The sequence below is a fragment of the Parastagonospora nodorum genome, assembly GCF_000146915.1.
Source record: "Parastagonospora nodorum SN15 chromosome Unknown scaffold_1, whole genome shotgun sequence".
Lineage (NCBI taxonomy): Eukaryota > Fungi > Ascomycota > Dothideomycetes > Pleosporales > Phaeosphaeriaceae > Parastagonospora > Parastagonospora nodorum.
In genome coordinates, this window is record NW_001884549.1 from 404,664 (window position 1) to 428,124 (window position 23,461).

At 52.5% G+C, this 23,461-nt stretch overlaps 9 protein-coding genes across 9 annotated transcripts; 4 read left to right on the top strand and 5 right to left on the bottom strand.

The window, feature by feature from the left end:
• Positions 1-1,876: 1,876 nt before the first annotated feature.
• SNOG_00175 (hypothetical protein) lies at positions 1,877-4,376 on the bottom strand (the record flags this gene model as incomplete). Its single annotated transcript, XM_001790817.1, has 3 exons — positions 1,877-1,914; positions 1,997-4,289; positions 4,344-4,376. 3 exons carry the CDS (start codon positions 4,374-4,376, stop codon positions 1,877-1,879), a joined length of 2,364 nt encoding a protein of 787 aa, XP_001790869.1.
• A 3,653-nt stretch (positions 4,377-8,029) lies between these two features.
• SNOG_00176 (hypothetical protein) lies at positions 8,030-10,065 on the bottom strand (the record flags this gene model as incomplete). Its single annotated transcript, XM_001790818.1, has 2 exons — positions 8,030-9,476; positions 9,569-10,065. 2 exons carry the CDS (start codon positions 10,063-10,065, stop codon positions 8,030-8,032), a joined length of 1,944 nt encoding a protein of 647 aa, XP_001790870.1.
• A 301-nt stretch (positions 10,066-10,366) lies between these two features.
• SNOG_00177 (hypothetical protein) lies at positions 10,367-10,961 on the top strand. Its single transcript, XM_001790819.1, has 3 exons — positions 10,367-10,502; positions 10,559-10,730; positions 10,780-10,961. Exons 1-3 carry the CDS (start codon positions 10,396-10,398, stop codon positions 10,840-10,842), a joined length of 342 nt encoding a protein of 113 aa, XP_001790871.1. The 5' UTR covers positions 10,367-10,395; the 3' UTR covers positions 10,843-10,961.
• A 247-nt stretch (positions 10,962-11,208) lies between these two features.
• Positions 11,209-13,148, top strand: SNOG_00178 (hypothetical protein; the record flags this gene model as incomplete). The annotated part of the gene is made up of 4 exons (XM_001790820.1): positions 11,209-11,276; positions 11,331-11,461; positions 11,493-12,131; positions 12,178-13,148. The coding sequence occupies 4 exons, from the start codon at positions 11,209-11,211 to the stop codon at positions 13,146-13,148; spliced, it is 1,809 nt and encodes a 602-aa protein (XP_001790872.1).
• Positions 13,149-13,815: 667 nt separating this feature from the next.
• Positions 13,816-15,425, bottom strand: SNOG_00179 (hypothetical protein; the record flags this gene model as incomplete). Its single annotated transcript, XM_001790821.1, has 3 exons — positions 13,816-14,482; positions 14,538-15,269; positions 15,379-15,425. 3 exons carry the CDS (start codon positions 15,423-15,425, stop codon positions 13,816-13,818), a joined length of 1,446 nt encoding a protein of 481 aa, XP_001790873.1.
• An 877-nt stretch (positions 15,426-16,302) lies between these two features.
• Positions 16,303-17,353, top strand: SNOG_00180 (hypothetical protein; the record flags this gene model as incomplete). The annotated part of the gene is made up of 2 exons (XM_001790822.1): positions 16,303-17,228; positions 17,281-17,353. 2 exons carry the CDS (start codon positions 16,303-16,305, stop codon positions 17,351-17,353), a joined length of 999 nt encoding a protein of 332 aa, XP_001790874.1.
• A 261-nt stretch (positions 17,354-17,614) lies between these two features.
• SNOG_00181 (hypothetical protein) lies at positions 17,615-18,446 on the bottom strand (the record flags this gene model as incomplete). The annotated part of the gene is made up of 2 exons (XM_001790823.1): positions 17,615-18,208; positions 18,243-18,446. 2 exons carry the CDS (start codon positions 18,444-18,446, stop codon positions 17,621-17,623), a joined length of 792 nt encoding a protein of 263 aa, XP_001790875.1. The 3' UTR covers positions 17,615-17,620.
• A 1,290-nt stretch (positions 18,447-19,736) lies between these two features.
• SNOG_00182 (hypothetical protein) lies at positions 19,737-20,367 on the top strand (the record flags this gene model as incomplete). Its single annotated transcript, XM_001790824.1, has 3 exons — positions 19,737-20,004; positions 20,090-20,118; positions 20,194-20,367. 3 exons carry the CDS (start codon positions 19,737-19,739, stop codon positions 20,365-20,367), a joined length of 471 nt encoding a protein of 156 aa, XP_001790876.1.
• A 1,245-nt stretch (positions 20,368-21,612) lies between these two features.
• On the bottom strand, positions 21,613-23,251 carry SNOG_00183 (hypothetical protein). Its single transcript, XM_001790825.1, has 5 exons — positions 23,036-23,251; positions 22,695-22,983; positions 22,449-22,645; positions 22,347-22,398; positions 21,613-22,299 (listed from the first exon to the last, which is right to left on the bottom strand). Exons 1-5 carry the CDS (start codon positions 23,097-23,099, stop codon positions 21,636-21,638), a joined length of 1,266 nt encoding a protein of 421 aa, XP_001790877.1. The 5' UTR covers positions 23,100-23,251; the 3' UTR covers positions 21,613-21,635.
• Between the last annotated feature and the right edge of the window lie 210 nt (positions 23,252-23,461).

The window sequence follows — 23,461 nt, forward strand, 5'->3', positions numbered from 1 at the left end:
ATGGCGTCTGAAACGGCGCAGCTTGTGTTACGTCGCCGCTGAGTGCAAACACAGCAGCGTGGAAGCATCGCGTGCGCGGCCACGGCGTGCAGGAAAAGCAGGACATACCTCTTGTCTCAATGAGCTGGGCTATCTGGTCCACAGAGGATCGACGATGGTCGCTGTCGGAAGAATGGCTCGAAGCCCCTCAGAGATGCCTGGCGGCGTGGATTTGGATCACGGGACGGCAGGTGCGACTTTTTGATGCGCTCGTCAATGGGTCAGGTTGATAGCAATGTACCTGTGCGGGTTGCGCGGGGGCAGTTGGGTGCGCGAGGGGAGCGGGGCGCGAGGCGTTGTTGTGGCCGGAGCCTTTCGAGTGGGATGCTGCGTGGGTGACTTCACCGCCTGCTCTGGCGGGACGGCGCAAATTTGTGAGGCGGGGCACTAGAGTGACGACAATACTGCTCGGGACTGCAGAGCAGAGGAGAGCGAGATTGTGCGGCTGCGGGTATTTCGTCGTCGGGGTGGTGTTGTGTCAGAGAGTCGCAACAGCGCTGAAGACTTTCGTCGGTTCGAAGGGCAGAGGCTTGGCGGGCTGTGAGCTAGTCCCGCTTTAGACGCGCGTCGACGACAGGAGAGAGATTTTGCGAGACAAGTGCTTGACCGAGTTGGGGCGTGCAGGAGGAAATGTGAAAAAAAGACTGAGTATCAATAGGTGCAGAAGGCCGTGGGTAGGCAGGAGCAAGCCTTTCACGACGCTATGGCATGGGCACTAGTAAGCCAGCCCATCCGTGTGATTCCCTGTAACCTTGCCTCTCATTCATTAGACATGTCGACCCAACGTTGTAAAATCATGCACGCAATTTTGCATTACCAAGCAGTCCAATGCCCTCTATCTTTGTCATAGTCTTCACATTGTGCACATGCTCACTCCCTCGGCTACACCTTGAAACCTCCGTTGTGTGTTCATCAAGCAGTTCGACAACGGCTATGCGCGTCGATTGCCAGTTCTAGGCTCGGGCGCGTCGGCTCCCAAACACTTGGAGTACGGTTCACTCCCTGCGACGGTTACCCTTGCGCGGACCCGGTACACAGCCACGTACCAGAAGTGCTCGTCATTTATGCTACGGACCAATTAATTCCAATGCCAGTGCGCTGATATTCACCGAATCGGACTATATCCCGCGGCCAGCCGATGCTGTTTGCGAACTGCATATCACGTTTATGTCGTTCGTGGGCGCAGCACTTTAACACTTGTGGTCAAGCATATACTTGGGTGAGAAACTGCATGTGTTGTCTAGTCATGCCAACACCACGTCACCGCGATTCGGAAGTTGGACACATGTTGAACAAATGTAGTCATTTTGACATTTCCGCGAATATCTACCAAGATCGTACCCCACGCTTTGCTCCTCACTATGCAACGGAAATTGAAATGACTTCCCGTCGTCCTCCTGAGGCCGTCCACCGCAATGAAATTTCGTGTGTAAGCGGAGAATAGGCCGTTGGATCGTCGCTAAGATTATTGGTATAACGACACCACGAAACGCCTGGATATGGATATGGTACAGAACAACCCCAAAAGCAAACAGAAACGAGAGCGCAAAAAATGCAAGCAATAGACCACCTTTTATAAAAGATGCAGAAGTGCCGCCAGAGAGTTGAAGAAAAGGAGTCCGATGCTGGTAGATTATGGCGACGCATTGAGCGTCACGACAACGCTCAGTGTATCTGATCCGTCCAGCGCCATGCATAACAGCCAGTGACAAGAAACAGACATGAAGTCGAAAACGGAATCCTGGAACGCTGCAGCGTATTACAAAAGCGTAAAACTGCTAGACAAATCTTTTGGGTATCGCAAAGTAAGTAGAATCGAGTGAAAAAGAATATCACCCTAGCGTTCGACCGCCGGAAACAATCCCTTGGCTTTGGCTGGGAGTACGAGGTAGTGTTGGACGGATGGTGGGAGAATTGTAACCACCGCGTTCAGACGGGAAGCTAGTGACAGACGTAGAGTCCCAGTTATCATCTCCGAGAGCACTAAGCCACGTGTTGCCAAAGTCCTGTCGAAGTGCCTCTATTTTCTTCTTGTACAGATCGTTGCCTGCATCGAACTCGTCTTGCTGGGGCTCTCCAGGCTTGCCGATCGTCGTGGTATCAATTGGTGGTAATTGTTGTTGAATTGTGTGGGTATCATCAGTGACAGCCCGGTCATCCTGTCTCGGCTTCTTCGAAGGATCGCCCGACACATGTGCCTTCGAGGGCTCCTCAAAGCGAAGGCTATTGGTGTCAACGGGTGCAACTTCCGGTTTCTTTAGGATCCTGGGCGCTTGCCCTGCAGGTACGTCGTCGTAAGAGAGGCTAGTAAGGCCTGACTGTGAGACCCGCTGGACCGCATCGGTTTGGGAAAGCTCAACAATCCTCCGCTTGGGGCCCTTCTTTTTACGCTGCGAGCCGTGTGGATCACGTCCACTCTTGGTGCGATGCATTGAGCTGGTGCGCTGGAGGATTTCGGGTCCCTCCATAGGGCTGTCGATAGCCTTGACTACCTTCGGCGGTACGTAAGGCGCAATATGCGCATCATCCTCCGGTGGCGGACGGACTATGGGGACACCTGGCGCTTCTGGTGCCCTGTCGATAAGCTGTTTTTTCTCGCCGGCAGTAGGTCCCGTAGAGTCAATAACGACATCGTCCGTGTACCCAGGTGTCTTCCGGAACAAGTTAAAGATGGTGACGCGGTACGCCGGATGGGTCTTGCAGAACGGGTTGCGATACACGTAGATCTCAGAGAGATCAGGTACACACGTGAGCCTTGCAAGCTCAGTCGGATCGGTCAGCTTGTTGTCTCTGAAGTCGACGCGTTCGAGAGAGAGCAGACGCTCTACACCTGCGAGTGAGTTCAAGCGGTTGGAGCGCAGATTGAGGGTAGTAATTGCGGGCAAGGGATTGCGACCGAGAGAATGAAGACCCTCGATCATGCAGTTGGAGAGGTTCAGTGCGCGCAGGGACGTCAGAGTAGCTAGACTGTCCGGAATCTCAGTGAAGAGATTCGTCGAAAGGTCAAGGGACTGTAGGGTGTTGGCCAAAGGAGCAATGCTGGCTGCAGTGATGTGTGTGAGAGCATTGTCGGCCAGACTGAGATGCCTCAAGAATCTCCATTTCGTCGATGGGAACCAGCCCATTGACAGGAGATTGGAGGAGCTGCCACGTGGAGTAGTCGAGCGCACGCTCGAGCCCGAACTTCCCGACGATCTGCGAATGTTTGGTGTGCTGTTCCTGCCGTAGACATGAGCTGAGCCATGGCGGGAGCTGGGCGGCCGGGTGGGCGAGGTGCTCCGTTGTCGTTGGTGACCCGTTGTGTTCCTTGGGCTCGTACTCTGCTTCCCAGCCGGAGAGAGTGGCGGAGAGTCAGATCTAGATAGTTGCGCATGCTTTGGACCAGGGCTTGCGGTGTTCCAGGCAGCTGACGGCGATGTAGGAGCCTTGGCAGACCTTCTGCGGCGCTTGTCAATGTCGTCAAGAACAATGTTGATGAGAATGTCAGCTGGGTCGTCGACGCCGGCTCGCTTGACGGTCAAGCTGCGCAGGTTCTCGGCCATCCTGTCCCAGCCGTAGAACTGACGAAAGTCCATATCGTAAATCTCGAGCGCTGTGACATTCTTGAATGCGAACAAGGGCACTGCAGTATCGAACGGGAATTCTTCATAGCCGGCGATTAGGCGTGCTTTGTGATCGGGTGCAAGCCGCAAGCACGGTATTTTGGTGAATGCAGAGTACAGGTATCTGAGGTCTTCTTGGATTTGCACCTTTTGCCTCTCCAATTTGGCGGAGCTGTTGGAGCCCATGCGGAGCGAGGACCAAAGCGAGGACATGCCCGACATGACGCTGCGCACGCTGGATACTGAATGTATCGAGTCGCGGTCCGAGGACTTTTGCTTGTTTCGCTGCGCGGAGCTGAGAAACGAGACATAGTTGGTGGGGGATGCGTCTGTGTGGATGTTCTCCAGGCGCACATTCATGGGCCCAACGGGTATGCCGAGATCTTCGAAGCGGGAGAGGAGGTAGAATAGGTGGTGAGGCGTCAGCGTGAGCTTCGCGGGCTTGATCGCTTGAGATGTAAAGGTCAGTGAGGGCAGAGACAGTGCTGCTGCCCAGACGCTCGAGGAGGAGGTCGAGGGCGGACTGCCCGGGCCCGTGGGCGAAGAAGGAGAGGTGACGGCCGGCTGTCCATGGCTGGATGCTCGTCGGTGCAATTGGAGCGCGTTAGCGAGCGCTTTCTCGTGCGTCCGAACGAAGTAGGCCAGGTTCTTAGCACATGTTAGTACCGACCTCGTTTCCAGCCAGAAGATTGTGCCTCATACCCTTATGAAGATGGTTCCATCTTCGGTGTCCATCGTAGCTGCCGTGCAGACCACCGCTGCATATAGGGCCGCGTGGAATCGTGGAAGGTCCTGGAGCGACCGCGACCGGGAACCCGCAGAGGGGGTTTTGCGTTGGGAGGGTTTTACCAGAAGTGCTGTCGCAGACGATGCAGCGCACCTACTCTATAATGCGGCCGACTCCTGTGGTGGCCAGTCAGCACTGTCTGGGGGCGTGGTGACTGCACTGTGCAGCGACTGTCACGGAGAAAGTGGTATGCGTACACTCTTGGCGGGGCGGGGTGGAGGACTCGGGGAGCTGGATTGCGCCGGTATTGTGCCTCCTGGTGGCCTAGGCAGAGCTGGGAGCAAACGACGGCGGACACCAGCGATAGATAATGTGCAGCGGGTGCGTAGGGAGTTGAGCCCACTGGCGGCGGGCAGTAACACAGAACGAGCAGGCCAAGAGACGTGCTTCAGACGCGGGCCACGGAGAGGTGCAGCTAGCGGCCAGAATAGCGATACTGGCCAGGAAAAAAAGGCTACCCGAAGCACACACTGGCTGGTGCTGCAGGCAGAAAAAAATGAGAGGCGGCAGCGGTATCGCGCAGGGGTTGTGTCGTCGAGGACAACAATAGACGGGCGCTGGTGGGCTGCTGAGGAAATTAGATACGGCTGCCGAGTTTGGTCGCCGGAGTCAATGTCAATATCAATATCAACACCAACAACGGCCTGCACCGCCGGCTGTGAGAGCGGATTACGACAATCTGAGCAGCGCGACGGTTGGGCTAGGAGACCATGTCCGTCAGGTAGAGCGCTGAGGGCGAAGAGAAGCGCGGTGTGCACTGGGAAGCTGGAAGCGTCCAAAGGGCTCTGCGACCACCATGGAGGTCCTGGCAAGGTTGCGTCGGTCACAGGAATTTCGGACCCTTCACGCGCGTGATTGGCCTGCATAGCTGAGAGAGGCCTAGCGCGACGAGGGCCCTGTCCTCGCATCTCAGCACAGTCCGCTACCTTTCCTCGAGTACACCTATCTTTGCCCTCTTGGAACGATCACCGCCGTTGATGCGACGCCCGAAGCTGGCGGCACTATCTGGTGTTTGACGTCGTACGGGATCATCGCCGTTGCTCTGGCCTGTCCTCGATGTCTACACAGTACCAATGGCCGCCAATGGCCGCCCTGACAGCTGACAGCACACCACCACGATCGCATTCGTTCGCAAGTCTCTTCCACGACATGGAGTTGCGACTATCGTTCTATCGTCCAGGTATCGTCCAGGATGCCGCATTGCCGAGGACCGCCTGCATGCGCTAACCAGCAGTGGGTGCGATGCTTGGTTCGCTCGGGCCAACATGGGACGAAACGAACAGTTATCCGGCACCAATTTGACGCCATAGCGCTACACGACAGTGGGCAGTGCTCACCGCGCCGCACAAATGGTTGCGGCGAAAGCTTCTGTGGTGTGCGGCAAGGACACTGGCGCCGCGAAGCTGTTGCATTCAAACCCACCGGCATTTGCGTCACATGAGAAAAAAAGCTGAACGTGCAACCGCGTCGCGACTGGATTACCTGGACCCTTTCCCGCGGTTACCGTGCCTCGTCGAACCTTAAACCTGCGCCCGCTGATATGCAGCTTGGCTTCGACAGAGCAGCTGGTCCTCATCTGACCCGTGGCCAAATCTCGACTCAGATTGCGGCTATCGCGGGGCAGCATGCTGATATCCGCAACCTGTAGTACCGGGCTTGCACATCAGACAGCGTTGGTAGCGCGACACCAACCTGTGGGCGCTAGCGATGTAGAGCCACACATAACCTCTTCACTCTTGGGAGCTATGCACGGGCCGACGAGCTCGACATGGGTCGCAGTACGCGAGTGGACAGCGTGGACGTGTGCTGCGAGATGACATGCTGCCGGCAGCCTCAGATCACCCAGTGCACAGCAATTGGGCACCACGTCGCGCACTGGGTATCGAGGCGAACGAAGACGACATCATTGTCGTCTGGGCTGACTCGCGACCGCACACTTGAGGCTCAAAGCACGTTGTCGTGTTTGCTGCCGGACGTCCCAAAGTCCATCTCCACCCCCACTTTCCCTTTCCGCGACACCAAGGAACTCGCCCATGCACCACATCCTTGCATGTCGGATGCCCCTCAACACCATGGCTCATGCACACGACTTCACATGGCAACCTCACGATGGGGTGCCACACCTTGCGCTAGCTAGATCACGCAAACCACCCCAAATGCTGCAACATCCTCAATCCCTTTTGCTACATTCTCGCCCCCAGCAACCTGGTCTGGGCCCTTCCGCCTCCGATTTTGGTATCTCGATGGTTTGGCCTTCCTGCCGTGTAACGGATATGGCATGCTCCGGCTTTGTTCAACGCTCACCGCTCTGTCTAAACCGTGCGATGGGCGTTGCCCCACGGGGTTACTCGCTATTTGCAGCACAAGTGCTGACTGAATCCTCATATATCTCAAATCACCTCGCTACAGCCCGCACAGCTTCGAACAACCAAAATGCCAGGATGCACGTATGCTCGCGTCGCGGACCCTTGCGTTCGGGGTCCATCGCTTATTAACCGTTCCACTGCAAACTCGCCTATCGTATCGTACTGACATGCCGTGCGACTTCATCCCTTGCGGAGAAGCAACATTTCAGGCGACTCAATTGCGGCCCCACCAAGCGGTGAGTAGAGTCGCAGTTGTGTTGTTCATAATTTCCAGGTCAGTCGTGTTGGGCAGCAAAAGCAGCACCAAACCGGTCGCCCCGCTCCAATCACGGGCGGAACTCGGCGCCTTTCAGCATTTGATTGCTACCTCGAATCTTGGTTACCAAGGACTGCCCCGGGCTGTCTGCGATATCTTTGGTGACATCATAGCGTGCGGGAAGCTCCACAGGAATGCCAATTGTCTTTTACACACTCGAGACAAGCTTTTCCGCTGCTCCACCGCTTCGTCTAACGTAACCGCCCAATTCGTCGCCAATTGGCAGCCAACCACCATCAACACCAATCGGTATTGAAGTCGGTCGTTTGAACCGGCTTCATGTCTGTCAGACCGCTTGTAAAGCCACAACAACGTCTTTGCACAGGATCAGAGGCTCATTGGTACCTCACGCGACATGGCACGCCTGTAAGGCACCAATGTACCCAGCGTAGCTGAGACCACCTTCTGCACCGCACTGCTCAGATCAGCGGGCTCTCGGGTACCGTCGAAGTACATACACCCAATGGTACAGTGCACAAGTATAGGTCAGGTCAGGGCATTGAAGGCCGTTGATTCGGTATTGCTACGTCATGAACGTCAGATCTGCTCACGACTTTAACTGTATGATTACATATGCCCAGGAACGCATTGCCACATACTTGTGGACTTCGAAAGCATGAATACCCGTTGTAAGCACATGAAACAATCATTGTGCATATCGATGCATGCTGCTAATAAGAGGACGTAACTTCGAAATGGCCATTCAGCTGCATCCGCGACAAGCGAAGAGGAGGACTGGAGACTTCAATCCACATGATCATTCTTACACATATTTCGGTCGACAGATATGGCATGTATACGGCGCACGTTTACGAACACACACGAGCCAGCACGTGCGTGCGCACTTTCCGGCAATAAAACACCTCTCAGTGCTCATACACATGCACGTGGACCAGTCGGATTGCTACTCCAGCCAAATCTACACCTCCCCTTCACCCTCTCCCTGCCCCTTAGCCATCGCTCTCATTCCCTCCCTATCCTCCTCTCCTAACTCGCCCTTCTTCGCCCCTTCCTTCCACCCCTCCAACACCGCGTACTCCTCCGCACTCACCTTCTCCCTCAACAACTTCATCAGCTTGGGCGCGAACTTGCCGGTCGCGTACACAACGCCCGGATAATACCGCGCGTACAGCAGCACCACTAGCGTGAGGAATAAGACAGGAGGGTCTGAAGTCTTGGCCATGCGTCGCTGCATGTCGGCGAGCATGCTCTTTTTAGGGGAGGTGCGAGCGAGGAGAGGGGAGATGGATTGCTTTGTCGTGAACTTTTCGAGCGTGGAGAGGATGTGAGATAGATCTTTTGTTGCCTTGAGTGCAGTCTCAAGTTTGTCAATGTTTTTCCGGGTTTTACGGGACATGACGAGGTTCTGGGCGCGCGCTTTTGACAGGGCGTCAGGGAGCATATCGGACTGCAGGTATGTTGCTAGGAGCGTGTTGAGTTGCTCTTTGAGCTTCAAGTCTGGAATGGACTCGAGGCCGGTGGTGTACATTTCAAGGCGCGATGTGACGCGGTCAGTCCAGTAGGTGGCGAAGTCTGCTTCGTCCAATGTTTCCAGAGATTGAATAGTAGCCCAGAAACTTCTCTCGCAGGTTTTCGCAAGGGCTTTGTCGTTGGCTAATGCAGCTTGGATAGCGTTGTTGGGAAGTATGATGTTGTTCATTAAGAACTTGATGTCGCCGGCTGGATTGCATTTGAGGTACGCCCATTGCCTTTCAGCGTTTTTACTGGCCTGGGAGCTGAGCGTGCACTCCTCGCCGCGGTATCCTTCGGCGGTAAGCACAAGCATGCCATAACGACGATGATCGTCATTGCTCCTCTGAGTGAGCGCGGTGGTCAGGTGTTGCTCGGCTTTGCGTTGTATATGGTTATACAGGCTTTCGGGCATGCTTCTCTTGCTCTTAGTACTACTCTTAACGCGCTCGCTCAGGCCGTTTGCAATATCCACTCCCCACATGTCTTCTTTCTGGATCACTTGTAACTTGTCTTTGACGAAGTTAGAGAACCAGGCTTCTGAGATCGCAAATTCGTCGACGATTTCGACGTCGGTGAGCTTCTTGAAGTCGTTTATGGCTTCGCTCGTACTGTCGTAGACGGCATGGTCGGACACGAGTGGCTCTATATCGACATACGCAATTTCGCCTGAAGATAGCAAATCAGACCACTCTTGGAAGACACGCTGCCGCATCTGCTTCGACTGTACACGAATGCAGTCGCGAGTTTCGCGGACGAAGACTTTATCCGCATACTCGGAGGAATCTGCGAGGGCTTTCAGATGGTGGAGGAAGCGCCATTTGGGCGGTGACCCTGGTAGGTCCTCTAGATCTTTGGCTGATACATCGATATTGCTTCGGATGATCAGTATGATACTGGTGAGTTGTGGAGGAGAGCGACCTACGTGACGCCTTCCACCGCGCGATTCACAACGCTGAGAGCTTGCTTTGAGATTTCCTCATCATACGCCCGGGTGCAAGCATGATCATCAAACATGACTACATCGCCCAATTCGTCCCAAAGTCGATGTTGGTTGCTGATGCCATACTCAGATTTGATTTCAGACATGGAAACAATACTTGTACGAAGTTCCTCTCGCAGCTTCTCTAGACTGGCTTCCACTTCCTGGATAGGAATGATTTCGCTCTCATCGTTGCTGAGCAGGACCAGCGGACGTCCTGTGCGGACAAGAGTTCGAAGTGTGTCTGAGGTCAGGTCCAACTCGGAAGCTAATTGAGAGACTGGGATGCGCTTTATTTCTTTGAATTTGTTATTATCATATCTGACAATGACGTGATGAGCCTTACCGTTTGCTACATGTCGTTCGTAGTCAATCCGCAGTTGTTCGAATGTGATGAAACCCTGACCGCTAGCATCCAGTACTAGCGACGGCGGCAGTCCATGGTGGCTTGTGGGAGGGGGGAAGGCCTGGCTGAATTCACGAATGTCTTCAATGGAAAACATGGTGTTCTACTGTAGATGCACTTGAACCAAAGTCGAGCTAGAGCTCAGGCTGGGAAACAACAAGTGTGATCTTAAGCATACAAGTCACCGCTCGTGTTTGGCACCTCAGGGCAACGTAGAATTGTGAAGGCGAGTAGAAATCATCATATTGATAGTGTTCAAGGTGAACCGTGGTCGTGGCGCGGAATATCCACAGGTGCAGTGCTAGTGAGCCAAGCGAATCAAAGAGTTCTGCCCGCTGCACTTGACCGCCCGCGCCGGGCATCCTCACCTCATCATCGGTTCATCGACATTTCGCAGAAAGCGCATTGTGACTCAACGACAGCCATCATGTCTCAATTCCGCGCGGCAAAACTCGACATCGGATGCTTCGCGAAGATCCGCAATATTCGCGACCACACCAAGCGCAAGGTCTACATGGAAAATGAGCCAGAACGGTATGCCTCCAACTTCTTCACACAGGTCATAGCTGATCATAGTCCCCCACCCATAGACAAGCTCTCCGATACATCATCCGAAACACCACACTCCCGCAGCGAGTCCGCGCACAGGCTCAGCTCCAGCTATCGCAAATGCACTGCTACACCCGGTTCACACAGATCAAGAACAGGTGTATAATGGGAGGCAAGGGAAGAGGTGTATTCAGCGACTTCAGACTCGGACGAGTACGTGATAGATGGTATTGCTTCAAGAACGTTCCTGACAAAATCGCAGTACCAATTCCGAATAAACGCGCTGGCTGGCAACTTGCCCGGTGTGAAGAAGGCGAGTTGGTAAAGAGAAGGCAAACTGGCGTCTTTGCTATATTATATGTATATTACTGCAAGGCGACATGCCTCATTGGGCGGAGTTTGCGCATGGAATATCATACGGCTCAACAATTACCTGCCACTCAAGGCGTCCGTTCCGTGACCCGTTGCTCCTTCCCCACGCGCTCTCTCACCCCTCACGGCAGGAACCCGCGTGGCTACCCACCGCGCAAACGAGCACGATGCCTCAACATATATAACATCCGTCAGCCTCGCTTGCACCGCAGACACTCCACTCCCCCGCCTGCAAGCACGACAGCAGCAGTAGAACGATTGACAAGCAGGACAAGGCTCGTACCAGGTGGACTGCTACGACCGACCACAAGTCGACATCATGTTCCGTCGAAAGGAAGCTACTATGGCGCCTGATCACCAATATGAAGCCAACCTCAAGAAGCTTGGGTAAGAATAAGAGCTATTATCGGGAAGCTCAACACTGATGCCTGCAATTTGCAGCTTCTTCGTCAACGATGTCGGCCAAGTTCGCATGGTCGGAGCGCCAGCAAAAGACTTTGTCTACTACTCTACCAACGACGATCGTGTCAATGAAGTGCGGCGAGAGGCCATGTGGGGTAAGAGAGACCAGAGTATGACCAGGCGCTCGCTAATGTAATGCAGACTGCATGTGTCAAGAGACAGAGAAGCGTGTATCCGCCCTAGGCATCAACCGCATCTATCTTCCCGACTTCACCACGGTCAAGCCTAAGGGCAAGGCCGTGCCGATCCTGGCGCCTTCGCCTGAGATCCTCAAGACCCGCAAGCGCGTTATCGTCATCGTCAACGACGCCGTGCAGGACCTTGGTGTTCTAGCCTATCGACACATGCAGCGTGATCTTGGTTTGAACGGCGGCTCCGTGGTGAATTTTATCAAAGAGATCGTCAAGCGATCGGCTACTGGGGCTGAAGCTGCAAAGTACGACAACATCTTCAAGGATGGCTTCAGGCTGGAGGATGACAACAACACCCCCGCTCTGGTGGTCATGAACACTGGACAGCTGCTATACTCCCACAAGTACGAGAAGGCCATGACCATGCGCAGCTGGTCCGCAATGCCGCGCAAGTCTGTATCACACGACATGATCAGGATCCATGACGTGGAGAACCGCATTGAAGGTCACCGCGACCCGAGAGAGCACGTTATGTCCGTCTTCGACAACATCATCTGTGACCCTGACCGGATTGCACCCGATGCTGAGGTGTACGTCATTGCAATCGAGGGTGGATCAGAGTATATGTTGAATCTGCTTGAGAGAGACTGTGAGTCACATGTTCGCTGTTTGATCGACCACACTAACAGCAACAGTCAAGAAATACGCCGGCCGTGTCACCGCCATGGCACTGGTCCATTCTCTCGTTGATGATCTGCAGGTCAAGGACCCCAACATCCGAGCCTTTCTCTGCCGGCGTGCCTGTGAGTGGAGGTACTCGGATCTCAGCATCAGTCCGAAAGACTGCATGGAGCTGCCTAAAGGCTACAGTCCACGCCAAGACACACCATCCAATACCCAGGTCACTCACCACATCGATTGGAACGAAAAGGTTCCTAAAACCAGCGTCTTGGCTACCATTACCAACGCCCTCCACAGTCTCGTGGTCGACACGGCTTTGTCAAAGGAAGTCGAAGACGCTCCTGTTGACTCGTCTGCCTCTGATAGCTGGTCAAACAGTATAGCACCTACCTGCCCTACCTTTGCAGGCGGCCGCGACTCCGCTGGCGAGTGTATCCTCACCGACTTTGCCGTGCAGCATGCTATCCTCGAATTCTTCGAACAAGTCGCCCAAGACCCCTCCAACTACAGCAACCCCAACTTCAAGCCCTACACTGCTGTTCCCCAACCCTCTCTTGATAATCCCCTCGCGCTCGACCCAGACGACCCGTACGTTGCTGACTTCCTGTCACTTCCACCCGAGATGTCCCCCGAACAGGCCGAGCTCGACATGGCGAGGGAGCAACTTGAACAGATGAAATTCGCGCTTAGCGTTACTCCCACAAGCAATCCTGAGTTGCAGGAAGGTCGCACTAAGCTCGCCGAGCGCATCGCCAGGCAGGAGACTAAGGTTGAGAAGATGAAGATGCAGGCTCTTGCTACCGGCGGCTTGAAGGCGGAGGAAGCGACCGAGCTGCGCGACAACTGGAAGCCGCAGGCGGAAGGCGATAAGGTTGAGTTTGCGGGTGCCCATGTCAGTAGCAATTTGCTGAAGATGGCGGGTCTGATGGGCGAGAATGAGGAGGGGACAGATAAGCAAGAGGGTGGGAGCGCTTGGTGTGCTTAATTGATGGAAGGGAATGACAAGAGGCGGTATGGGTGGCGATGTGGATCAAAATGAGTATCTGGGGCGATGTGTGTACCTGGACGTTCAATGGTAGGAATCTATGTTCGCACGTAGGCTCTTGAAAAGCCCGTACATCATCCAAAAAGGGAGACAAGGAACTAAAGATCATGGATACGCCGAACATGCAGCAGAAACACTACGTAATTAGTAATAAGAATTACTTTTACTTTTACTTTGAGGGTTCACAAGTTTAGATTGTACACTCGTTTCCTTGGAATAGTAGTCCTCGCGAAGGGCACTGCATAAAGGTAGATATGTTATATTATTAGGCTATCATTCTTAAGACATTTCATACAAATGGCGATAGGTATTCTCGTGCGCAGGATAGCCTGCGAATTTAGCAGCCATCTAACTGTGAAGTCCACTTTTTTTTTTTCAGAGGCGTTCAAAACTCGCTAGTTCCTACAATCAGAAGTTGGTACAGCAATTCTTCGTGAAAGAAGTCGTTGCGGCGTGGCTTCAAGGGCATTCTTGAAGATTTCAGTGCGATCCAGCACGGTTCGATGAAGGGCAGCGTTCGAAAGCGCTTACTTCGGCACGCCAAAATTACTCATTTGCATGGAGCCAGGAGAAATGATGCATCTACATTGACCAATTAATTATTATGCTAATATCTATTCTTATTGATGGCTCTACTATCCAGCTCTGGTGCATCATACTGGTCTACAGGAAGCTCCTGAGGTGCGGCTTGCACCATGCTATACGTAGTCACTTTCGCATCTACTCTCTGCAACTCTGGTTCTTGTGCCACTTCTGCTGCAGCGCTGCCTGATCTTCGTCTCCGGTACCAAAAGAAGCCAATGATGCCCAAAATGGCAAAACCTCCCAGCGCACCAGCAACAATCCCACCGATCGCGCCGCCTGACAATTTTGATCCTTCATTTTGTGGAGACGATGCGGTGGATGATGTGGGCAGGGATGGAGCACTTGATGAGCCGCCCGTAGAATTGGCGCAGAATTCACTGACCATATTATTTTGCCTATCCACTGCGACAATCTCGGAATTCTTCGATCCCGTATTTGCTTGCCATACGGGAAATTTCCCAGCTTCTTGATTAACCATCACGTAGGCCGAACTCATAAACAGTCGGCCAAGGACTGGTAGATCGTTGTTATTGTCGAGCTGAACGGAATTGATTACGATGTTGCGGACCGAGGTATTAGTCTGAACTGCGCCGTTTGACGCGATATATGTGTCGGGAACGACTAGTTCGGTGTTAGGAACTTCTACGGAGATGCTATTTTGAAGCTTGATTGTCAGGCCACCGTAGTGACTACATCATGGCTTTTAGCTGTATGCCTTTCGAACAGAATCGACGCGGCACCTACACATCTTTTGGGTCAAAGAGCATTGTGAAGTAATTAATACCGAGGCTTCTCGCCTCACTCTTGTTATCCGCAGGCGGAACGCCTGCGAGCGACCAAAAGCTGTTGTAGTAGCTTAATGGAAGGGACATCAGCCCTACGAAACTGGGACTGATACTCGCTTGCATGACCGCTGATTGCGATCCCATGAAGATGCTGGTATCGGTACCATCCGGCCAGTTCAGAAGGATGTCGCTGATCATTACCACCATGCCTGTCCCACATCTACTGCCATAGAACAGCGACGCCGTGAAATTGTCATTTTGATCTGCGATCAACGATTTGTCCAAGCCACCGAGGGCCAATGATCCCCTAGTCTGCTTTTCCACAGGACCGCCGACGAGTCCCCAAAACAAGGAGTATGCTTTTGTACCTATATCGCCGGCGGAGACGAGTGCTCGCAGGAAGGATGAGTTCCTACCTAGGCCCAGTTGAGACTGGCTGGTGAAAGCTTGGTTGAGATCCTGTTTTGGAACGCCGAATCCAAATGAAGACAGTGAGATGTTGCTGCCCAGGCTTAAACTGTCTTCTGTCCAATTCGCTTCGAAGCCATCACTGGCCTTTCGATTACCGATTGATTTGTCCGTAGATGATTTTGATGCGTCATATGCGCCGCCACGGAATTTCACGCATGCTCCAGATGAGTAGCCCATACAGAATCCATATGTTCCGTAAATGTAGGTCTCGTTGTAATCACTACAAGCGGCTCTAGTTAGCCAACCCAAATTCCTAAGCTCTTCGAGGTTGTGGCACAACTCGTTACAATCGGGGTAACAAAAGTTGTGTTCTATATATCAAGACTTACCCGCTAGCGAAGAATGATATGTTCTGGTTGTTGGAGCCAACAGTCATAGAAATCCCTCTTACAAAGGCTCCGTTGGGCAAAGATACATTCTGGATAGGTGCGACAACGGGCTGTGACTAACACTGACTCTTCGCAATAGCCACGAAGTGTGAAACTCCCAGAAACAGTGGGAACAGACCCATTCGAATGCTCAATGTTGAAGGTTGCGACGTGAGGGAGGACGAAAGAGCGATCTGCCGGTGTAGGGAACAATAAAGCCACGAGATGGTCTCGGGCGATAGCTCTTAAATAAGCGGCTTGTCACATCCATCTCAACTTGGTGTTGTACTGCAGTCCTGCTCGTGGTCTCCTGCATCGCGATCACCTAGGTTTAGCGCCAGGAACATGAATCCGCCAACCAGCGAACGCCGCTTAGCGCCAACCCAGAACATTCTTCAACTCCGAGGGTGAATCAACAAATGGGTCGGGCGTTGCCTGCTTGTAGCATGCTGTTGCACTCAGGTTATGGATGAGTGGTAGGATAAGCGCCTGTCCCGCGCGCGCGGACTCCCTTGTACGTGTCTTCATAATAGCTGAGCTGTGCCCCATTGCCCCATCGCCAGACTGCAGGCTGCAACAAAGCCTTCCTTTTGATCGTTTCAAAGGCACAATTCACGTCTCCTCTGAGAACTTGCTTTAGGCCGCGCGGTCCAGTCGCTCTTCAACTCGTGGTCGCCCATATCTCTCCTAGACACCTTAATCAGCTGCGTATGTGCGCGCGAGGCAATCATTCAGTTCTCACGAGATCCTGTTTGGACAAATCTACCAATTCTATAGAACAGGCCGTCGCCTGTACAATTCGATCCCCTCTCGAGTACCCCAACCATTTTTCATTGAGCAATGACGCGGTCCCGCAGGAGAATTGAATTCTTGGTGTTGGTAGCAATGTTCATGCTCGGCGCATGGTTCCTCTTTAACGCCCACTTAAATGATGTCCAATCAGCTGTAGAGACCGGCATTGCTAGGAGACCATGGCGATATGGGGCAACAGAAGTTAAAGAGCAGCAAAAGATACTTGAACAGAAAATTGTGCATGGCAGCACGAAAGAGGGGACATCACCGGCGTCTACGACTCCTCAACATACAAGCGCATTGATGCGAAACACAGTCGTCGCAACACCTAGCCCATTGCTCCCTGATCGCGTCGTGGTAATGGCAAAGCTTCCCACAGACGACACAAGCTGGGTACAAACGGATCTGCAAGACTGGCAATCAGCCATTTACGATATCGACACCGAAACTCCGCACAGCACATCGACTCTGGACCCGCTTACGAACGGTACACTGCGCACCCTTCGAAACAAAGGAATGGAAGCAAATGCATACCTCGCATACATCGTACAGAATTACAACAACCTCCCTTCGACAATCGCATTTCTTCATCCACACAAAGAAGGCTACCCAATCGCCTGGCATACAGACAACGAAGAACATTCCAACGTAGTCTCTTTGAAGACTCTCAACCTGAACTTCATCCAGAGCAATGGCTACGCAAATTTGCGTTGTAATCCGGAGCCCGGCTGTCCGAATGAAGTGATGCCGTTCCGAGACCCGCCTGAGGACCATCGAACAATCGAAGCAGCAATGCCAGATGCGTGGAGAGACTTGTTCAACAATACAAATGTACCGCAAGTACTGGCCACTCCTTGCTGTGCGCAATTTGCCGTGTCGAGGGATCAAGTACAGAAGCGGTCGTTGGAAGAATACAAAAAGTACTACACGTGGTTGATGGAAACTCCGCTAAAAGACGAGACGAGTGGGCGGGTGTTTGAGTATCTTTGGCATGTATTGTTCGGTCAAGATCCCGTTTAGTAAGTACTCAAAGAATTAAGAATAGGATGTGCGGCTGCTAACTTTGATAAGCTGTCCCGCGCTTGAGAGGTGCTATTGCGATGTTTACAACACATGTGAAGGTTACTATCGTTACAATACGTAATTTTGGAATAAAAGGATAATTACTGTCTTTTTCACTGACAACAGTGAGCGGTTCAGGAACTTCATGAGTAACCTAGAAACACAACGACTTTAAGCAAATCACCCACAACAGCTCCTAAACCCAGCACATATGCGAAAGTTTATGCCGCTTCTACGCGTTGAAGCACTTGTAACGAAAACAGGGGCTTATATTGCACGCGAAATGTGACTCTCATTATAACACGGAGGGAACTGAGCATGGCCATACCACAGAGTGTATTTCGACCTTTTAAGAGCTACTCTCCGCCTCCCGCATAGCCTCCAGCGCCTCTCTCGCGTGCGCCTTTCCATCCTCCCCAAGACCATCATCACTAGCCAACTGCCCCCATCGCTCCTTCCACCACCCCCACCTCTCCATCGAGTAACCCAGCCCCTTAAATACCACTTCTCCACCCACCCTCACTCTCTCCACCTCCTTTTCAGAATAGATCCCTATCAGCGGACCCGAACACGGCGTCTCATCCTGACACAACCTCCACACCACAGGCCCCGCAAACCGAAACAGGTTTGCCGCCGCCGGCACTGCTGCCGTAGAACTCGGGTGCCCGCGGATATCTAGCACGTACAGGAAATTATAGCTCGCACGGTGCATGAAGTAGTCCATATCCTTGGGACCTTTCAGATCTGTGGCCACGAGGCGCGCAATCCACGCATTGATGCTGGCCCACTCCGCGGCATGGTCGGACGGGGATTTGTCGAATTGGAGTTTGGCGTACTCGTATCGGTCAAGGATCTGCCCGCTGAAGTTTGGGAGTTCTGCCCATTTAATGGCTTCGGGGCCGGGGTCTGCGTGTTTGCGCAGTGTGGGTGCATGGACCTGTATTAAGAAGTCAGTGCCTGACTCGACTTACATTTGCAATGCGTAGTGTCTTGCATACTGTTTGTGTGGGGAGGCGCTTTATAGCGTGAAGAAGAGTGATGATGGGCGCTTGGTACTGGGGGTTCGTGATGGCGGCGTGTTGAAGGTTGGTGAAAATGCTGTATACGGCAGAATACACAGCATCGTAGTCGTCTTCAGAGTCGTCTTCATCGTTGGCCGCGGTGCCGTCTACCATGGCTTTTGGGACTGTAGATGAGATTTGCTGGGCGCATGAGTCGGCTGTTATTTTACCAGCCTGGGAATGTCAGCCGTGCGATCTTGAGTGCTTAGTAGCTTCGCATTGTGGAGCTTCTTACGAGATGCTGCTTCAGTGCTGAGAGCTGGTCGTGCACTACATCGCCTTCGGAGAATTGTTCCCAATTCCCTGCCAGTGTTGGCAGTTCTGCTTTGGAGTTCGACATCTTGAGTGTGTATTCGTGCGGGAAGGTGAGCAGATTCCGAGATAAGCGCGCGACAACGCTTAAGTAGACTCTCAGTGATGAGTGCTCAAATACTTGACGGGGCAGTGCAAACGTGAATATGGCCCGAGTACCATGGTGCTGGAGTAGGCAACCACTGACGTCATATTGCACCGAACATGAGCTTTGGAGTTCGCAGTCCGGAAAGATAGACAGGGGCAGGATTTGTGGGGTATGTATTTTTATCGAAACACCAAGTGATAGTGATCACCGTTGTACAGCGTTAAGGCGACCATGATACAACTCCGTACTTACGTAGTGAGGCTTCTTCATGTCCGTGCAAGCCAGCCTTCAGCTGCCGATCAAACACAGGCCACCATCAAAAGGATTTTGACTGGCACCTAAATTCTAGATGGCGATGGAGTTGCGTACCGTCATGTACTACAGCGGCATCATCCGAGTAAGGCACCCAACCAGCTGGGGGCCTTACGCGAGGCTGTGTAGCTTCAGCTTGCATCGTCAGCGCGGCACGCGGAAGGAAAGAAACAGCGGGTTCCCGAACCGCCTTGCAGCATTATGCTTAATTTGACGTATGGGCGATGAAGGGGACATCTAGGAAGGCAGGACTGTAGAATATTACCTAGTCTTTGATTATAGATCCTCAAATACTGTTTCATGTGACTCTAAATGCGTGCGTAGCGCAAAAAGTAGAGCATAGTCCTGTGGGTTTGCAAAAGTTCGCGCTCATTCTGGTAAGGCTTTGGCATTTGCGGGTCGGCTCTTTTCGTCCTTCCGCGTGCGCGTCACTCAGCCTCAGGACTCCCGTCGCTACGGCATCTCATGTTGAGACTTGGAGTACCCGTCCAATGTGTGCCTTGAAGTCCTTGCCGATCAGGGAATCCAGCAGTGTTGGATGATGGCCTGAAGGATACGCAGGTCGGTGAGTTCTGGATTGAGTTATAAGGGCAATCTTGTACCCAACATCATCATCAAACCATCACATCTTCACTCTTCACACCTAATCCAACTCATACAATACCACAATATACCCGACTACAGCTTTCAATATGAAGTTCCAGATCTTTACCGCAGCTCTTTATGCCTCATTGGCACTTGCATCCGCTATCCCTCAGCCACCAGTTGGAGGTGTCTCTGCCCTTCAGGCCCGAGGCGTTGACATTGACAACAAGCCAGAAGAGGACTGGGTGTGTCCCGGTAAGGACGGCAAGACGGTAACTTACAAAAAGAACGAAATCAATGCCGCGATTACGAAGGGCGTTGAACTTGCCAAAGATGGCAAACAAGTCAGCAACGGCAACGACAACCCGTTTCCCTGTAAGTCACACACTCACCTCCTTCGGTTACAACCATACCAATAATGCTGTTATAGCCCCCATCGGAACTCCTAGCTCCCTGCCAGGTATCCCGGACAAATACAAAGACGCCAAGGTAAGTGAATTTATGGAAAACTTGCCTGCAAATACGAATACGCACTGACTTCGTACACCATTACAGAATGTACAGCACTTTCCCATGAAGAACGGAAAGGGCGCTTTCAACGGTCAACGGCCAGCAAAGCCTGAGCGTGTCATGTACCTACACTCAGGTGATTCGGATGACGCGGAGTTCATCGGGCTCTGGACCCACGAGGGTGCTGCTAAGGGACAGTTCTTGCAGTGCCGCGAGAAGGACGACTAAGTGACAGGACCTTAGGTGAACAAGACATAAGAGACACGGTGATGTGTTGGAGGAGAGCTTTCGAGATGTAAATATTCAACATGGTGCGACGGGATTAAAGTGTTTGTGCGATAGGTGGGAACCACGATCTTTACTAGCAATGCAAGTTTACAACGACTAGATACGCGCGCAATGTTTTGTCTGGGGCTGGTGCAATTAAGAGCAGAGACTTTTCGCTGATGTGAGGCCGATAAGAAAAATGAATAGATAGGTGCCATGTGAAGCCTTCCTCACCAAGTTGGAATCGCGTCGAGAGCAATTGTTCCCCTTCGCGGAGTGACACGGAATCGAGGTTTTGCGCAATGCACATGATAAGAGCAGCCACTTAATCTGCAGTGAGAGATCTGTAGCATGATCCGGGACACTCGTGACAGAAATCAACGGCTTGAATACCAGCAGTTCTCTAGATCTCTTCTGGAAAGGGACGCATAACTTGATCGACCCTGTCTCGAATTTGATTGGCTCAGTCCCAAAGCTTCTTGCGCAAGATTGACTGCATGCGCATCGGCTTCTCTCCACATATTCCCATCATGGGCAAGACTGAACTGATTGATCTGCAAAGCAACACTTGGGCAGTCGAGGATAGCGACTAGCTAACATCTGATATAGTAGGTGTCACGATCATGGAAGGCGATGTCCCGGTACAGATATGACTCCACGATGTTGCGAAAGTATTTCGAGACCTTTGAGAAGGTACTCAAGCCGTGAGTATCGCCGAAAAGGTGTGCGGCAATGTTAGGGTCGAGCTCTGTGGATAGCTTACTAAAGGACATGCTTTCGATTGCTAGTGGCGACTGCCGATTGACGCAATGCGGTTGACTTGTTTAGCCGCGTAACTGATCAAAACAACAAAGTCGTGAGCGCCGTAGCAGAGTGTTTCTGAGCAAGGCCGGTGCATAAGTGTGTATGAGCGTTTGCGCGGGTGCCAAGGCCTGACTAGTGCTACTTGCACGCGTTTTCCTTTCACTACTCCCATTAGTTCTCGCTCAAGCGACCGGGAGATAAGAACATCTTCCACAGCTGCTCAAAGTCGTAAGGCGGTACATAGAGTCTTGAACGCAGTTGCAGAGCTGGGATACACTCCACAATAATCTTCACTGGCTTATGTTTGCCTTGCCCGTGCCAGAATACTGCGCGCAGAAGCTGGCTAACTTGATTTAATAGCAGATCCTGACATCAGCACCAAATGGAGTCAGGTTGCGTATAAGGTATAATAAGATTGGCCATCATTACTTCCCAAGAAATGTCAGCGCAGAAACAACATATCCATCAATCCCCTTAGTCAACGTCGGCTGAATGACCGGCGCAAAGAACGGACTATGATTTCCAGGCAGTTCCTTCATCTTGCCTTCCTTCTCCGCCTTGTCATATACCTCAGGGTCGACACCGCCATACAAGAAGAAACAGCTCGGCTTCCCCACAGCTGTGGCTAGAATACCGAAATCCTCACTGCCTTGGAGGCGCGAAATATCGCTTTGATAGCTGTTTTTGCCGGGCTTGAAGTACTCCGCGAAACTCTGCTCCAAGGCACTGGTGATGTCTGCGTCGTTGAAGAGGAAGGGGAAGCGTGTTGTTGGAGTGAGCACGGGTTGAGTAGGGTTTGAGGATGCGGTGGCCTCGGCGTCGATGATCGTCCTGACGCTCCTAAGAACATGGTCGCGGGTTTCTGGTCGTGCAGTGCGGATGTTGAGTTTCAGGTTCGCCTCTTCCGGGATGATGTTCTCTGCATCGCCTGCATGGAATGCAGATACTGTTACCACTGCAAAATCTAGCGGATCGACTTCACGAGCTACGATGGTTTGAAGTCTCGTGACGGTGGATGCAGCTTGTACGATCGGATCAATACCCCGGTGAGGTGTCGAAGCATGCGCTTGCCGTCCTTCAATCTTGAGCCTGCTTCAAGTCAGCTCACAGGTATATTCTATCACTCCCATACTTACTGAAACGAATCCGCCGCACTAGCAATCAGCCCTCTCTTTGTCCCAATAACTCCTGCAAATAGTTAGCTCACTTTCTCTCCGCCTGATAAATCACCCACATACCAGCTCTCTCAGGCATGACATGCGCGCCCACAACAACATCCGGCACAGGTACTCGATCATACAATCCACCATCAACCATCGCCTGCGCCCCACCCGCCTTCTCCTCCGCCGGTTGAAACACCAACACCAGCGTCCCACTCCATGCATCTTTCGCTTTCGCCAAGGTCTCCGCCGCACCAAGAAGCGCTGTGATATGCCTAGCAACAAACCATTAGTCCAAGCATCAAATCACATGACACCACTTACATATCATGTCCACAAGCATGCATGACTCCCTTCTCCACACCCTCCAAATCTTTCATGCGCTTCGTACTCGCATACGCCAGGCCTGTTCTCTCCTCTACAGGCAGCGCATCAATGTCCGCGCGCAACAAAAGCGTCTTACCCGGCCCATTCTTTAGCACCGCGGCGATGCCGTGACCGCCGATGGACGCGTGGATGGCATACACGTTGAGTGACTCCAGGTGCTTGACAATTGAGGCAGCGGTAGATTCTTCTTGGAAGCTGAGTTCGGGGTTGGCGTGGAAGTATTTGTCTTCGTTGGGTCAGGTGGGCGAGCGGAAGGGAAGATAAGTGTTGGAACGTACAGAGTTCTTCGTAGGATGTTAGGTTTGGGCGGTGCGTTTTGATTGTTTCTGCTATTGAAGGCATGGTGGATAGTTTGATATATTGACTTTCGATATGGTGAGTTATGTATTGTGAGTAGTGTATGTGCAGTCCTGTTCAGTCAAGCTTATCACAGTATTAACCAGAAGATATTTGGAGCAATCATTCGACTGCCGTATCTGCGGAGTAGCACTTCTTTTTCGCGTTGTAAGAGTACGCCGATGTCGTTGCGAGAGAGTTGGGAGGGGTATGCAGCTTTCCCGACGGAGATAGGTCTAATGACGTATCGGACCAATGAACGTGGGGTTCGGTACAGCTTGCCGTTAGATGATCTTCATGACCCGAACACGCAGGAGAATAAGAAGAAGATATGAATGATTCTTCGATACTACGTCTGTGGATGATGA

Coding starts and splice junctions, on each gene's coding strand:
- SNOG_00177 (XM_001790819.1), top strand. CDS start 10,396: ATGTCTCAATTCCGCGCGGCAAAACTCGACATCGGATGCTTCGCGAAG. Junction 10,503..10,558: donor ATGGAAAATGAGCCAGAACG/GTATGCCTCCAA, acceptor CCCCACCCATAG/ACAAGCTCTCCGATACATCA. Junction 10,731..10,779: donor GCGACTTCAGACTCGGACGA/GTACGTGATAGA, acceptor ACAAAATCGCAG/TACCAATTCCGAATAAACGC.
- SNOG_00183 (XM_001790825.1), bottom strand. CDS start 23,099: ATGCCTTCAATAGCAGAAACAATCAAAACGCACCGCCCAAACCTAACA. Junction 22,984..23,035: donor AACATCCTACGAAGAACTCT/GTACGTTCCAAC, acceptor GACCCAACGAAG/ACAAATACTTCCACGCCAAC. Junction 22,646..22,694: donor CATGCTTGTGGACATGATAT/GTAAGTGGTGTC, acceptor GTTTGTTGCTAG/GCATATCACAGCGCTTCTTG.